The sequence below is a fragment of the Apium graveolens genome, chromosome 5 (genome assembly GCF_009905375.1).
Source record: "Apium graveolens cultivar Ventura chromosome 5, ASM990537v1, whole genome shotgun sequence".
Lineage (NCBI taxonomy): Eukaryota > Viridiplantae > Streptophyta > Magnoliopsida > Apiales > Apiaceae > Apium > Apium graveolens.
In genome coordinates, this window is record NC_133651.1 from 226,703,967 (window position 1) to 226,720,225 (window position 16,259).

Sequence of the window (16,259 nt, forward strand, 5' to 3'; positions counted from 1 at the left end):
GATTTTTGTGTTTTGGCTTGATTTGCTTTTGGTTGGTTGATTTTTGTTGTTTGCTTTAGTTAATTACCTTGTTGCCCTTGAATTTGTGTGGTTAAAAAGCCACCACACCTCCTTCCTTCCCATGTCATGCTTGTGTCACCTTGCACATGTCATAATGCTCCCACTTGTCCACACCTTATGATTTGATGATGACACAATCCCTGGCTTCTTGTACAAGCTTGTCTCTTGGTCACTTATTTGTTTTACGGTTCGCTTATCTTTCGTTCTCGTTTATCGTTTGAGGGATCATACCCGGGATCTTATTACTTAGGTTCCCTTAACCTTTCTCAATATATTGTATTCCTTCTATGATCCTCTCTTATAATCCTTTTTATCCTGTTACCTTATACTCAATTCTCTCCGTATCTTGTGGATTTCCGGGAAAAACCAAAGTGTTCGGATTTGGATTCTGACGATCTTTACATACACTTATATCCCATATAAAGTACTAATAAAATCTCAGAATATCCATATCAGAACCCCTACATAGTGTGGCATGAAAAATTTTCTCATTCAGCAAAAACACTATTCATAAGGGTTTCAAAAATTTCCCAAAAATTGGGGTTATTACAAAAATCTTTCCCTCAAATGGGTTATGTGGTCAGTCTTCACAAGGATTTTGACTAACATGTCATCTATATATACTTCCATAGTTTTCCCAATAAGATCTTTAAAAAGCTTATTTACCAACCTTTAATATGTAGCTCCTGCATTCTTGAGACCGAACGCCATAACAAGATAACAAAAAAAAACCAAAGTCAATGATGAATGATACCTTTGGGATGTCATCCTTACGCATCTTGATCTGATTATAACCACTGAACCCATCCATTAAGCTTAACATCTCATGACCCGCAGTTGCATCTATCAGAGTATCTATCCTTGGCAATGGGAAATAATCCTTCGAGCATGCATCATTCAGATTAGTGAAATCTACACACATTCTCCATTTTCCATTAGCCTTCTTTACCATTACAGGATTTGATAACCATTCTGGAAATTGTATTTCTTCAATAAAACTAGCCTCTAAGAGCTTCTCCACTTCTTGCTTAATGGCTTCCTGCCTTTTAGGGGCAAAACTCCTTTTATTTTGCTTCACGGTCTTCCGATCGGGATCCACGTTTAACTTGTGGGTGATCAATTCCGGGTATATACCGGGCATACATCATTATTATCTTGCAAGAACCTTACTAAATTCCCTTTAAGGGGCTCCTCCAATGATGCTCCAATGAAAGTTACTTTTTCAGGGTCCTCGGGAGACAAAGGAACCGGGATCAAGTCTTCTGCAGGCTTCCCTCATTTCTCATCATTCTCACGAATATCCAGATCTCCAATATGCAAGACCTGCTGCCCCCTACTCCATCGGCCCTTAGCGAGGCTACATAACAGCTCCAAGCCATCTTCTGGTCTCCCGTTTCTTCTCCTATTCCATCTCTAGTTGGAAACTTAATCACGGAATGATAAGACGAGGGGACTGCCTTAAAGGCATGTATACCTATCCTTCACATGATCGCATTATATATTGACCCAACCTTTACTACCAAAAAGTATAGCATATGCGTGGCTTGTCTTGGCACCTAACCTAATGCTAAAGGTAGCTTAATTATTCCTTCCACGGGGCACTCGACTCCAACAAAATTATATATCGGCATATCAGTTGGGGTTAATTGAGAATCATTGTAACCCATCCTTATGAAGGTATCATAGAGTAAGATGTCCACCGATGCCCCATTGTCTACAAGGACTCTTTTTAACGGGTTGTTCTCTACTATGGGTGTTATGAATAGGGGATCTTCATAGGGAAAATTGACTCCTTCCAAGTCAAAATCATCAAATACCATTGCTACCCCTATCCTGTCCCTTTTCAGAGCTTCCCTCACTATATGCGTGACTTCTCTAGTGTAAGCCTTCCTTGAGTTTTTAGACGATCTAGAAGCAGTTGGTCCTCCAAAGATCGTGTTTATCATGGGCCCTTGGGGTTGAGGGTTTCGCCCCTGATCATCTTGATCCCTCCTACGATCATCAAAATTCCTTCTTTTGTTATTATTTCTTTTTGCTTTTTCATCATCCCCAGTATACATACTCAATCTTCCTTTCCGAATTAGGAATTCAATTCATCCTTCAGTTGTCAGCACTCATCGGTGTCATGACCAGTGTCCTTGTGCAATCTACAACATTTGCTTTTATCTAGCTTTTCGGTAACAGCCTTCAGGGGTTTAGGCCAACGAACATCCCTATCTTTTTCGATTTCCATCAAGATCTGGGTCCTAGGAGCATTCAGCCTTGCATATTTGGTAAATTTTTGTCCAGACCCTCCCTTCTTCGGGGTTGAGTCAACGTCCTTCTCAATAATAGGATACTTATCCTTGGTGTTGTATACCTGATCAATCTTTCTCTTCTTGCCACCAGCAGGGTTATTGTTCACCATCGTCTTCTTCATACTCTCCTCCACCTTGATATACTTCCCAGCTCTATCTTAGAGCTGCAACATGCTTTCAGGAGGGCGCTTAGCTAAGGACATCTTGAAGAACTCATCTCTAGTCCCTTGATGCAGTGCTATCATAGGTACCTTGTCGTCAAGATCGGGGACCTTCAAGGCTTCCTTTGTGAAACGATTCAGATAGTCTCTTAGAGACTCCTTTGCCCCATGAACAATACTCATAAGGGATGCGGAACTTTTCTCATGCACTATGCCACTAATAAATTGTTTGATGAAAGCTTGGCTTAAATCCTTAAAAGATCCAATTGAGTTTGGGGGTAGTCGGTTGTACCACCTTTAAGCCATACTAGCTAGGGTTTGAGGAAAAGCCCGACACTTAAATAGTGTCGTTAATGGGCTTTAACAACAGGGCGTTAGAGAATGTATTGACATGATTAGCTGGGTCGCCGTTACCATCATATGCTTTGATAGTATGCATCTTAAACTTCCTTGAGATGTTGGCATTCATTATTTCTTCAGTGAATGATGGAGTTGGATCATCAGGATCTCCCAGGGGCATTAAATCACTTGGTTTAGCCCTCGGGGCAACAACCTTTCTTGGTATTGGACCATCCAGGTCTATGATTGGACGAAAATCTCTTTGCCTCGCAATAAGTGGGGGTCTTGAGGTCAGGCGCACCTCCAGGTCGCACTTCAGCCTTTGGATCTCAGCTTCATGAGCCCTAATCCTCTCCTGAACATCATGGGAATTCGTCCCTTGAGTGCTCTTTGGCCGCTGGTTGGTGATAAATCGACCCTAAATTTCGACCGTGCACTTTCGTGTTTGTGTACTTTCGTGTCGTATACTAAAAAGGCAAATATAAACATAAAATTTCCGTGTTGTGTAAGTCGTGTTGTTTTCAAAATTGTCCGGTTTAGTTTAAAATTAAAAAATCAACACTAAAAACAATATTTTCCCTCATTTTAAGATGAGAACTAACACACCTCAAATGGCTCAGTCAGCGTGGACCGGAAATTTAGGGATCCAGCATCTCAAAATTTTAAATTTAATTTCAAATAATGTTCGAATTTAGGTCATTGATCATAATAATGATCATGAGATGGTGTGCTAACCTTTTCCCGGATCAAAACACGAGGAATCTTCCGTACATAAACCAGTCCTCAGGATTTTGTTAACTTAAGAGCAACTCCAAGAGTTCATTACTCCTATCCTCAAAAACAATATTATTAAATGGGCTCCTTGTAACTTATGATAGAAATTTGTCTTCTCACTTCAACAAATCTCCTCAAATTTACCTTTATTTATTTTTTAAACTATATTTTGAATATAGATATTTCACATAGATAGGATGCACACATTATCTATAATTGCACATTACTACGCACTACTATTATATATGACATCTCTTGCATGTTTTCAACCAATTCAAATACTTTAGTTACATTTTTTTTCTAAAATAATATAAAATATTGAATCTCTCTTCTTGTAAGGTATAAAATATTGAATTTTAATTATATAAAAGGTTATGTATTTTTTGTCACGGAAACTTTTTTATATCACCAAGACCGTAGATTGAAATCAATCTACTGTTACTAATTAATATCACCGAGACCGTAAATTGAATTCAATCTACTGTGTAAATAATGCAGCTTAATATCACCGAGGCAGTAAATTGAATTCAATATACTATGTTAACAATGGAGTAAGAAAAATAATATTGATATAAAATTAAGAAAAGATGTATATACTAATAAAAAATGAAGTAAGGAGAGGAGAGACTCCTAAAATTGAGGAGGAAATAGTGGCTCCTAAGAGCAACTCCAAAAGGCTCCTAAATCACCTGCTAAGTCAAAATTTAGAGAGAATATATTGAAAATTAACTCCTAAGCTCCTAAGTCAATATTTTATACCTTACAAAAAGAGAGATTCAACATTTTATATTATATTAGAAAAAAAAATGTAACTAAAGTATTTGAATTGGTTGAAAAACATGCAAGATATGCCATATATAATAGTAGTGTGTAGTAACGTGTGATTATAGATAACATGTGCATCCTGTCTATGTGAAATATCTATGTTCAAAATATAGTTTAGAAAATAAATTAAGATAAATTTGAGGAGAATTGTTGGATTGAAAAGACAAATTTCTATTTTAAGTTACAAGGAGCGTATTTAATAATATTATTTTTGAGGATAGGAGTAAGGAACTCTTGGAATTGCTCTAAAAATTTGAGGATAACTTAGGAGTTTGTTGGAGTTAATTTTCAATTCTCTCTAAATTTTGATTTAGGAGGTGATTTATGAGCCTTTTGGAGTTGCTCTAAGAAATCCACGTAAAGAAGTACTCCCTCCGTCCCCTCAATTCTTTACATTGGGGGACGAGAACTCGACACACACTTTAATGCTTTTATTAAATATAGTTGCATGATTTTTTTTTTAAAATTTTCTTCTAAATAAAAATATAATGTTAAAATTTTCATAAAAAAATATTTTAAAAATGAATTACGAAATTTTCAAAAAAAATATGAATTCCGAAACTATACTTTATGGTTACCTTAACATACGTGTCAAGCATATAAAAAAAATAAAGAAATGCGAGGGATAGAGGGAGTAATAATCAGTATAGTAGCACATAAATAAGGGTCTGTTTGATGTTTCTTGAAAAATGTAACTTATTATTTAAAGTTAAAAAGTGTTAAAATATATTATATAAGTGATATTAATATCGTAACTTATAAGTTATTCATGTGTTTGGATAATTTTGTATACTCCCTTCGTTCCATTGGGTTCTATACGTTTACTATCTGCACGTATTTCGAGACTTTTATAAAGTATAGTTTCATAATATTTTATTAATTTTTTTTTGAAAAAAAATTAAACATCAAACTTTTATTCATAAAAAAAATTAAAAAAAATATAATGGAGTTATGCTTTAAAGGAATATTGAAAAAGCGTGCCAAAAAGTAATGTAAAGAATTTAATGAGACATGGGAGTATAAGTTACTTATAAGTTGATGATGTGTATGGTAAATTATAACTTATACAAAAAATAAAATTTAAAAAATAAATAAATTATAAATTACAACCTACCCATTTGTCCCGTTCATTTTTATTTTTTATACATTGTCCTTTTTGAGACGTCTCTCTCAAATATATATACATTCCAAAAATAGTAAGGTTCTATAATATAAAAATTAACTATATTCACTTACATCCACTACTTATTTCACTACACTCATTTTATACATTAAATATAAATTGGTATCATCACTTTATTCATTTCTTTTTATTTTTTTCACTAAATTATACTTTTTCTTAACGTACATGCTACTTTTATACTACACAATAACATAGGTATTATGGCTTAAAATTTTAAAATATATTCTACTAAAACAAATTAAAAAGACAAAATATAAAAATATAATTATTAAAATATATATTACCAATAATATAAACGCAAAATTGAAAATAAAAATTGACACATTAAGGGCAGATTTTGATAATCATAAAATCTTTGAATTAAACTAAAAAGGATCTTCAACAACTAGGAAAAAAATGAAGAAGTGAAAAGACCGAAGAGTAAGTGAAAATGAAAAGTGGATTGTTAAGAATTCCCACTTTCATATTTGGACCCAAAATGGGTTGGACTAGGAAGCACGGGTGCGGCAGTTTAGTGCTGCACTGCGCACCCGGGGGTGCGGATGGGTGCGCACCGGGTGCGCCACATGGCGTGTCCCCGAATTTCTGAACATGAGTGCGGCGGGGGTGCGGGAAGGGGGTGCGGGAGGGGCAGTTTTCGTAATTTTTCAAACTTTTTTTTTTAATTTTAAAACTCTGATTTCTTATTATTATTATTATTATTATTATTATTATTATTATTATTATTATTATTATTATTATTATTATTATTATAACTTATAACCCAAAAAACTCAAGCCGCCAAGACACATCTCAACGGGTCACTCATCTCAACGGGTCAGTCAAGCGTCAAGAGACATTTTTCTTCAATCTTCTGGTATGTCTTTCTTCTTGTATGTAAATTGTTATAATTGTATATACTATTGTGTAATGTGTGTATATATATATATTTGATTGTGTGTATCGTATGTATATCTTCTTACTCTGCATTCTGTATGTATATCTTCTTCCTCTCCTCTGCCTTCCTCTTCCAACTCTTCTGCTGTTGACTGTGTAATTTGCTTGTCATTAAACATTGAACAACTGCTTCTTTTATGTAGGTATGGATTCTTTATCATCCTCAAATTCTTCCACAAGCACGGGCACAACAGCTTCTAAAAGCCAGCAAACAGGGGAAGCAGATATATTATGGAAGCATGTGACAAAATTGACAAAATCAAGGGAAAGAGGTGGAAACGCAAGAATCAAATGCAACTTCTGCAACTATGAATTCACCGGATCATATTCAAGGGTAAAAGCTCACTTGATGAAGATAAAAGGGCTGGGAGTTCAAATTTGTAATAAAATCTCTCCAGAAATCCATAGAGAGCTACAAAAAGAGTTGTTAGAGGCTGAAGCGAGAAGGAGACCCATTGAAATTCCACTTCCACCATCTCAAACTCAGTCATCCAGTGCTAGTGCTTGGGAAACAGTTCAAAAAATGCCAATGCAGGGAATTCAAGGATAAAAAAGAAAGGCAGTAGACATAAATAACCCGATCCAAAAAACATATAATATGGAGTTGCGAGCACAATTGGATGCGAAGATAGCAAGAGCATTTTATATTGGGGGCTTGCCATTTCATTATGCAAGAAATCTCCATTACATCAATTCATATAGAATGGCTTCTGAATTCAACCTTTCAAGTTATGTTCCTCCAAGTTATAATACTTTGCGCACAACTCTACTGCAAAAGGAAAGGGCCAACGTGGAGAGATTATTAGAATAATTAAAACCACTTGGAAGGAGAAAGGTGTGAGTATAGTATCCGATGGATGGAGCGATAGTCAACGAAGGCCCTTGATAAATTTTATGGCAGATACTGAAAGTGGTCCCATGTTCTTGAAGGCTGTTAACTGTGAAGGTGAATACAAAGATAAGTTTCACATTGACAATATAATCCGAGAGGTAAATATGAAGGCAGGACCTCAAAATGTTGTCCAAGTTATCACTGACAATGCTCCTATTTGCAAGACAGCAGGTATGCTCATTGAGACTTACTTTCCTCAAATATTTTGGACTCCGTGTGTTGTGCACACTCTTAATTTAGCTCTAAAAAATAATTGTGATGCCAAGAATATCGAGTCCAATAGAGAAGTGTATATTGAGTGTCATTGGATCACGGAAGTGGCTGAGAAGGCAATGATGATTAAGAATTTCATTCTTAAGCACAACATGGTCAACACAATGTTTAATCAAATTTCTCCTTTAAAATTGCTATCTGTTGCTGAAACAAGGTTTGCATCCGTGATTGTTATGCTAAGGAGGTTTAAACTACTAAAACGTGCCCTTGAAAGGTTGGTTCTTTGTGAGGAGTGGAGTACTTATCGTGATTATGATATCTCAAAAGCTCAAAGTTTGAGGATGACAGTACTTGATGAAGTGTGATGGGATAAGGTTGATTATATCCTTCAATTTACTACTCTCATGTATGATATGCTTCGCTTTGCAGATACAGATAAGCCCTCACTTCACTTGATTTATGACATGTGGGATGAAATGATCGAGAAAGTGAAAAATATTTTATATAGGCATGAAAGGAAAGAACTCCACGAGGAATCCACATTTTATGATGTGGTTTATGCTATTCTTATTGATAGATGGACTAAGAGTTCTTCACCACTTCATTGCCTTGCTCATTCACTCAACCCAAAGTAAATTTATATCCTTTAAATTGTCATTTATCGAATTTCAGTTTATGCTTGGACTTGTTTTTTAATTAATTTTTTTTAACTGATTATGTAGGTATTATAGTGATGCATGGTTTAGTGCAGCTCCAGATCGTCTTCCTCCCCATCATGATATCGAGATATCCGAGGAAAGAAACAAATGCATCAAAAGATATTTTCCGGACAGGGAGGCAAGGAAAGCTGTTAATATTGAATATGCCCGATTTTCAGGACAAATGGATACATTTGGTAGTTCTAATTCTATTGAAGATAGAGGTACTATGGAGCCAAAGATTTGGTGGCTTATTCATGGAGTTTCGGCTCCAAATATTCAGAAAATAGCTTTGAAGCTATTAGGACAGCCTTGCTCTTCATCCTGTTGCGAAAGAAATTGGAGTACTTATTCCTTTATTCATTCTATTAGAAGGAATAAGATACTACAAATTCGGGTAGAAAATTTAGTTTATGTGCACAACAACCTTCGGCTTCTTTCGAGAAAGAGTGATGCCTACTTAACTGGAGAAACAAAGTTGTGGGACATTGGCGGTGATTGCTTTGATCCGTTTGATGGAGGCGAGGAGTTTGAGATTGCTTCTCTTTCATTTGATGAGCCAGAGATAGAAGCTATGTTTAATGATGATTGATGTTTGACTCTATTATTTAATACGTTAATTTAATTATTAAGCATGTTAAACTTATATATTTCTCTATTTAGTTTAAGTTAAATGCACTCTTACTATTATATATTAATATATATATATATTATAATTTTTTAATAACTGCCGAATCCCCCACCCGTATCCCCATATTTTTAAATTTGGCGAGTTCTCGTATCCCCGCACTGCGCACCCACACCCACACCCTCCGCATCCGCACCCGTGCATCCTAGGGGTTGGATAATTCATTTCTCTTAATTTGTCAAACGGTCTGCACGAAAGTATAACAGGCTTTGAGTTTAAATGAGGTAAAAATATTAATACCCAAACATACACTAAGCCTCCCGCACATGTAACTTTAGGCTTCCGTAAATGCTAAATGTTACCGTTAAAACCGTTAAAAAAAACGTTTGTTAACATGAATTGTATTATCATTATTAAATAATTTTATTATTATGATAATTATTTTGTTAGTATTTTTTTTATTATTTATTAATTTGTTGACCATGTAAAACCGTAATTTATTATAATCGATAATAAATTATATTATAATTAATTTATTTTATTTTATCTCTTCTCCATAATTTTTCAACAGTGTTTAACTTTAACTATGAATTAATACAATTCTTAAAAATGTGAAACAGCTAGAGGAACGGTTGTTCAACAGTATACTACCAAGTCATGATTACCTAATTTTCAAAGAATGGAACAGTTTCCATTAAGATAAATGTGGTGTGCATATGATGTTCCTATGTCCTGGTTTTGCTTCCTGACCTGCCAAATACTATTTAATTAGTAGGAGTATTATCTAACTGTGTGAGATAGACGCTTAATTGACATTTAACAATGATTTAGCACACGTATGAAATGTTGATGAGCTAATAATATATATTAATTTACGAATAAATCCATCAATAAACGTATTCGGTTCACAAGAATTTGGTTTCTTTGGTTTGGTTGGCAACCTAAACGCAATTAAGATAATACATAATCTCATCTAATCCTTTCATGGACAAAGATTGGTTTTTCCCAACCATTCACCTACAAAACCATTCAGCAGATAAATTAATGTGTTACGATGACAAAATTGATTTTTTTTTCTTTTAAATTGCCATTGTCAATTTTAAAAGTTTCAGTATACATGCACCTGCACGACACGAGGAACCTATATAATATTAGTGAAATATGAATTATAAACTTTTTTTAACTCGAACAATGAATGAAGAAACAGAGATTTTAACCCAAGTCTTGGTTCGTGAGTAATCAACTAATCTTGGGCGACGAGTTCCCAATATGTCCTACAAGAATATATAAAAGCAGATCTTAATCTATGAAAAATCAATATGTTATCTTAATCCATATATATATGGGTAATACTCTATGTAATACCCTTTTATAGAGAATCGTTAAAAATTATTATTTAAAAAATATAAAATATATAATTTATTTTATTTTTCATCATATATAATTATAAATTTTAATTATCAAGTTAAAAATCGAAATTACACAATTTTTTATTTAAAAACTTATTGCAATTATTGAAGAAGTTTAAATTGGTTATATAGTAGAATCACAGTAAAATCACACTTATTAAAAATTATCTCAGTGTAGAATCAAATTTAAAATCAAGTAATTTTATCAAATTTTAATTATTAATTTTTTTATTATATTTATTATTCTAGATTAGCATCGAATTTTATATTTTTTTTAATAAAATTTTACAATTTATGATGAGATTTTATAATAAAAACGATAATTTTCCACAATTTTTCATATAAAATGGTTCTTGACCGAGTAAATGCCTATATATATGTTATATAAATATTTCTTTTGCAAGGATCGTCAAGGTTGGTCTTACACTTTATATTATGTCCAAAAAATCAAGGCAACTATTATTTAGAAACGGATCTATTAAAAATAAATTATATTTCCTTTATCTCGTTCATTTCTATACAGTGCTCTTTTTAGGATGTCCCTCCCAATTTTATACAATTTAAAAATAGTCTAATTTTATATTATAAAAAGTGACTACTTCATTCGCTTATATCTATTATTTTCTTCCACTTTATTCATTTTATATATTAAATATTATTAATTCCACCGTTTTATCCACTTTCTTACTTTTTATTGCCAAACTACAATTTTTCTTAACCGAATAGAATTCAAATTGAAATGTCATTTTACCTTGAGCTGACAATTCGTCCGTTTCGTTTACTTTCGTGTCGTGTACTTTCGTATTTCGTGTCATGAATATATAACCCAAGCCCGAACCGTTAAGGATTCGTTTCGGTTCGTGTTCGTGTACCTTCATTTCGTCTACGTTTCATGTCGTGTTTCGTGTAATTTAAAATTAATATTAAAAATAAAGATAAATAAAATATATATTTAAATATTAAATTTTTACTAGTCGAGTTTTAAGTCAATAAATCATAAAGACTCAAGTGCAGTCAAGTCTTATGAAATTTAAATTTGAATCTATTTTGTATCTATATTTTGTAAATATTATAAGTAAAATATTATTATAAGATATATATGTATTCACATAATTTTGATAAATTTGTTTAAATATTTATTTATTTCTTGTACTTTCGTTTCGTGTCGTGTAACCAAGTGTAAGCCTAAAACCGACACTAAATTCATCCGTGTACTTTCGTATTCGTATACTTTCGTGTACCAAAAATGCCAAATCAAACCTGTTATTTTCGTATCATTTTTATATCGTGTACGAAATCGTCTGCTCTAAATTTTTACCACTCGTAGATCTGTTGAAAATCTAAATTCTCTAATGGGCGAAGCTTGTCAGAATATTGCTCAAGAGTTCAGCCCGCGTCTCGTATAGATGGGCCATGATAAAATAGTAGTCATGGTCACGAACCTTTAATTCCCTATTATCAAATTACTAGCTTCAGAGTTCGGGCAATATATGAGTTTTTATTAATATTTTTATATTATTTAAAATTATAATAATTTTTTTTGGATTATTACCTTATTTGTATATTTATAAATAATAATTTAAATATTTGTTATCGACGGGATTCGAACCTGAATCTTGGGTAGTGTATAAATAATAATATAAATATTTGATGTTGGTGGGTTCGAACCCGGGAGTTTTAATAATGTTTAAATAATAATATAATTTTTTTTTGTTGGCGCGGGTTCGAAACTGTAAGTTTGAGTAATGTATATTCTTTTGGTATCTAAATTTAACGATCCTGATTACTTGATTAAAATGATGCGATGGTCATAAATGAGGATTACCAAACCAATCAAAAAACAACATATCAAATTATATCCCATTTCTGTTATTATAGTATAGTATAGATAATATAGATAATAGAAGTTCGACTACTGTTATGTGCGTGTGTAATTAATTAAGGAAAAAAATATATCAGAAGAACGAGTAGTTAAATATTATACTCTTTATTAACAAATGAAATCAAGTTTTATTACAACATTAAAGTATTGATGTATCAAAACCATGTTTTATTGCAGAATAAAGGTATCGAAATATAAATTTTGGTACTTACTGTATCATTACATAACTATTTTTAAAATTTTATACTATTAAATCACAACTATTAACACGGATTTACTTATGTTTTTTGCAGATTTAAATTATATCAGTTTGTGTACTTTTAAACTAGAAAACATCTTTTAATAGTAATTAAAAAACAATAAATAACTTTATTGATTATTATTTATTTTTAAACAAAAAACTATTGATTCAACGACTATAATTGTTAGTGTTAATCTCAGCGTCCATTTTTTTTAAGTTATAAAATATTTTAACACTAACGAATTTATAAATTCTATTCAGATTTTATTAAGTAATAATAAATTAAGCAAATGACGCAGCACGAAAGTTTAGGATAAGCAAACGCTAATTATCGTAAGAATTCTTACAAGAAAAATCGTTTAATATCTTGAATTCACGAGACAAACCTTGAATTTACAAGGATTTCTTGAATATACAAGAAATATAAAAAAACTCTTAAGGTTTATCTTTAATAAAAGATTAACAATCCAGTACATAATAATAATGTTTATATAGGTAGGGATATAAAATTTTAAAATAAATAAATTTGAATTAAAATAAAATATTTATCATAAAGTAGCATGATTTTTCAGTATATATGATCATTCAGTATATACCATGACACAATCCCTACATCCTCCAAGTGTTGGTTTGGTATGATCCTCTAATCCCAAAGACTGATCATGTCATTGCTCCGATTCATCATACTATTAATTAATAACACCGAAATCCTCCTACATCAGTAAAATAATATCTATTAATTACTTTTAATTTGAAAAATAATCTTTATCAATAATTACATAATATTAAATAAATTGTACTAGAAAGATAAATATCAATTAATACTAAGTAATATCCAATTATCTATAATAACAAAAAATATTTAATTCGTATAATAATTATACAATTCATTTCACAAAAGAATTTAATAATAAAGTAAAGGTAACATGTTAGATTATAACAAATAAATAATTATTAGGTATAGAACTAAAGTTATACTTTTTCAACTATATATAGTTCGATTCCTTTTAACTAAATAATATAATCACATTTATTTATCATATATTATTATTAGATTCAATTTTTTAAAATTATCAAGTATCTATAAATATAAATTAAATTTTTTAATCTCTGACTATATTTAGCACCGGTTATTAACTATATATTTTATGAGATATTTTGTCAAAAATAAGTTATACAGCAATAAGTTCAATTATCTTTCCCAACACTCATAAATTTTTAAGAATGGGGATCTCTATATATGTTATCAAGCTAACGAAACAAATTCATCAAACTTGCAGATTGTCCCAACTTCGTATGATTCTGTTGTAATTTCTTTTCTGAAGTTTAGTTCTGTAGGTGATAGGGTATAAGAGATCCGGATAGGCGTCAACCCGGACTAAAGGAATACAGGCTCAACCAACCTGATAAGACCCTCCTCTCCCAGGCCAATCAAGCATTAGAGCCCAGGCCCGGATCCATCCTATTGCCCGGATCCGGATCCACCTGCATACCCGGACCCGGATCGGGGCCAAGACCGCCGTGAGGGAGGTCCCAGCAAACACATGCACATCCCACAACCCGTCAAGGAGGGGTACGTGGGCACGTGACTATGACAACTATCAACAAGCAACACGCCAAACAACCACGGCGCGTGTCAGAGGCCGTTAGGACACTCTGGAGGGGGTCCTCACCTGGACACGTGTAAGTAATCCGTCCAAGCCAGGCGTCCTCCGCTCCCAAGATCCAACGGCCCAGATTTAGAGGTAACTACCCCTAAACCCTACCTTGGGGCTATATATACCCCCAAGACTAAAGGGTTTAGGGGTTGGAAAATATTCACTCTTGCACACTCACACACTCTCATATATCCATAAACACACAAACACACAGCAGCCTCTAAATTACATAAATATACATACCTCCATCTTCTCCGAAACCTGTTCTTATTCTCACACCGGAGGCGCCGTGGGAGCCAAACCCCCCTTCCGGTGTTGTTTTGCAGGCGCCCAACCAGCAGCTACGCCTCGCCCACGCAGAGAAGGTCCAGGAACGCCGTCGGACGGAGCCGCCCGCTCACCGGAGTTACCATTTGGCGCTAGAAGGAGGGCGCTCCATCCTTGGGTCTCGGTGCCCCTGGATTCATCTTCATCAGCAAACTCTTGAGAGAGTCCACTTTCAAACCTGTAAGAACATAAACAACCGAACATTTTCTCGAATATGAATGTTCATTTTAGCCACGTTTGTGTGAGCTTGTTGCTTTAGGCCACGTTTGTGTGAGCCTACTCTTGTTTGTTAAGTTTTAGTTGTTTAGGGTTTGATAAACTTGATAATCTTAGAGCCTGGGGTTTGATAGTCTTGGTGATTTTAAAACCCAGAACTGTTTTAGCTTGCATATTTTCTTTTGTTTTCAAGAGCCTGTTGTTCTTGTTTGGTGTTATTGTTAACAAAACCCAAAAAGTTTGCTTGCTGTTATTCTGGGAATTTTTTGTAACATTCAAAAAAGCAACCTCGAATCGACATTTGTAGCCTCATATCTTGGTCAGTTGTTTGTACAATTGTGGTAATGGCAAGAGCAGGAAAAAGTACAGCTGGTAGGCCCTTCGCCAGTACCCACATTCTGGATCAAGACCCCTCTCAAGCCCAAGAACCTGGAGGAGACAGAGAGATCTTCCAGGAGCAACCACTGACGCATCATACCCCGGTAAGGGATGCCAGAAATGTCATAGAGCTCAATCAGTACAAGTATACCAATGTTCCAGTTGCAGAGGAGCATATGGCCAACTTAACAAGCCACGAACTTGCTGAAGCAATCAGGCTTTACAGAGATGAACAAGCCCGGGCTCAGATGGAATTTGAACAAGATGATGAGCAAGAAGAATCCGGGGACTCTCAGCAATCCAGGAGATCTGTCTTCGACCGAATTGGGGCCAAGTCAAAGAAAAATCAAAAGGAGCCTAGCAAGAAGGAGACAGAAGCAACCAGAAAGAAAAAGTTAGAAGAAATCAGAGAAAAGATAAGAAAGGAGGAGGAAGAAAAGCTGGAGCAAAAAATTCAGAAAAGAATGCAACTGGAGGAGGAGAGGCTCCTAGCTAAAGCAAGAGGCAAAAGAACTCGGAGGGACCCTACCCCCGAACTTATTTCTGATGACGAAGAGGAGGGTCAGAAAGATCTCAAGGACATGATTTACGAGCTCCAGAGAAAAATGGAGAAAGAATCCGGGGTGGAAGTTGGGAAGACCCTCACGCCCTTCAGCCACTACTTAGAAGCCATCTCTCGACAGAAAAATCTCAAACACTACAACTTCGATTCTTTCGATGGGCTGGGGGATCCGGAAGAGCACCTAAACTACTTCGAGCAGATAGCTTAGATATACTATTACAATGACTTGACGAAATCCAGATTCTTCGCCTCGACCCTCAAAGGGGGGACTCAAAGATGGTTCACCAGAATCCCATCAAGAAGCATATACTCCTGGAAAGAATTCAGAGGAGCCTTCCTTAGAAGATTCAGAGCCAATAAAACACATGAAATGCACATGTGCCACCTGGAGACAATCTGCCAGTATTGTCATCAACAAAGTATATTTCGAATCTCAGCCTATATGCGGAGGTTCCAGGAAGCCATCAACAAAGTTTCGAATCTTGATGAAAGGGAGTATCTAAGCATATTTCGAAGAAACCTGGATCCAGAACACAACGAGAGGTATATTGTGGAGTTAATAAACAAAGAGCCCCAAAGC

At 34.2% G+C, this 16,259-nt stretch overlaps 1 protein-coding gene across 1 annotated transcript; it reads left to right on the forward strand.

The window, feature by feature from the left end:
• The first annotated feature begins 7,469 nt into the window (after positions 1-7,469).
• On the forward strand, positions 7,470-8,970 carry LOC141660758 (uncharacterized). The gene is made up of 3 exons (XM_074467747.1): positions 7,470-8,013; positions 8,110-8,311; positions 8,403-8,970. Exons 1-3 carry the CDS (start codon positions 7,470-7,472, stop codon positions 8,968-8,970), a joined length of 1,314 nt encoding a protein of 437 aa, XP_074323848.1.
• Positions 8,971-16,259: the final 7,289 nt, after the last annotated feature.

What these genes read in the sequence shown, in the direction of transcription:
- LOC141660758 (XM_074467747.1), top strand. Translation starts at nt 7,470, where the DNA reads ATGGCAGATACTGAAAGTGGTCCCATGTTCTTGAAGGCTGTTAACTGT. An exon ending in TGATATCTCAAAAGCTCAAA is followed by an intron (nt 8,014 to 8,109) that starts GTTTGAGGATGA and finishes TTCGCTTTGCAG; the next exon opens with ATACAGATAAGCCCTCACTT. An exon ending in GCTCATTCACTCAACCCAAA is followed by an intron (nt 8,312 to 8,402) that starts GTAAATTTATAT and finishes CTGATTATGTAG; the next exon opens with GTATTATAGTGATGCATGGT.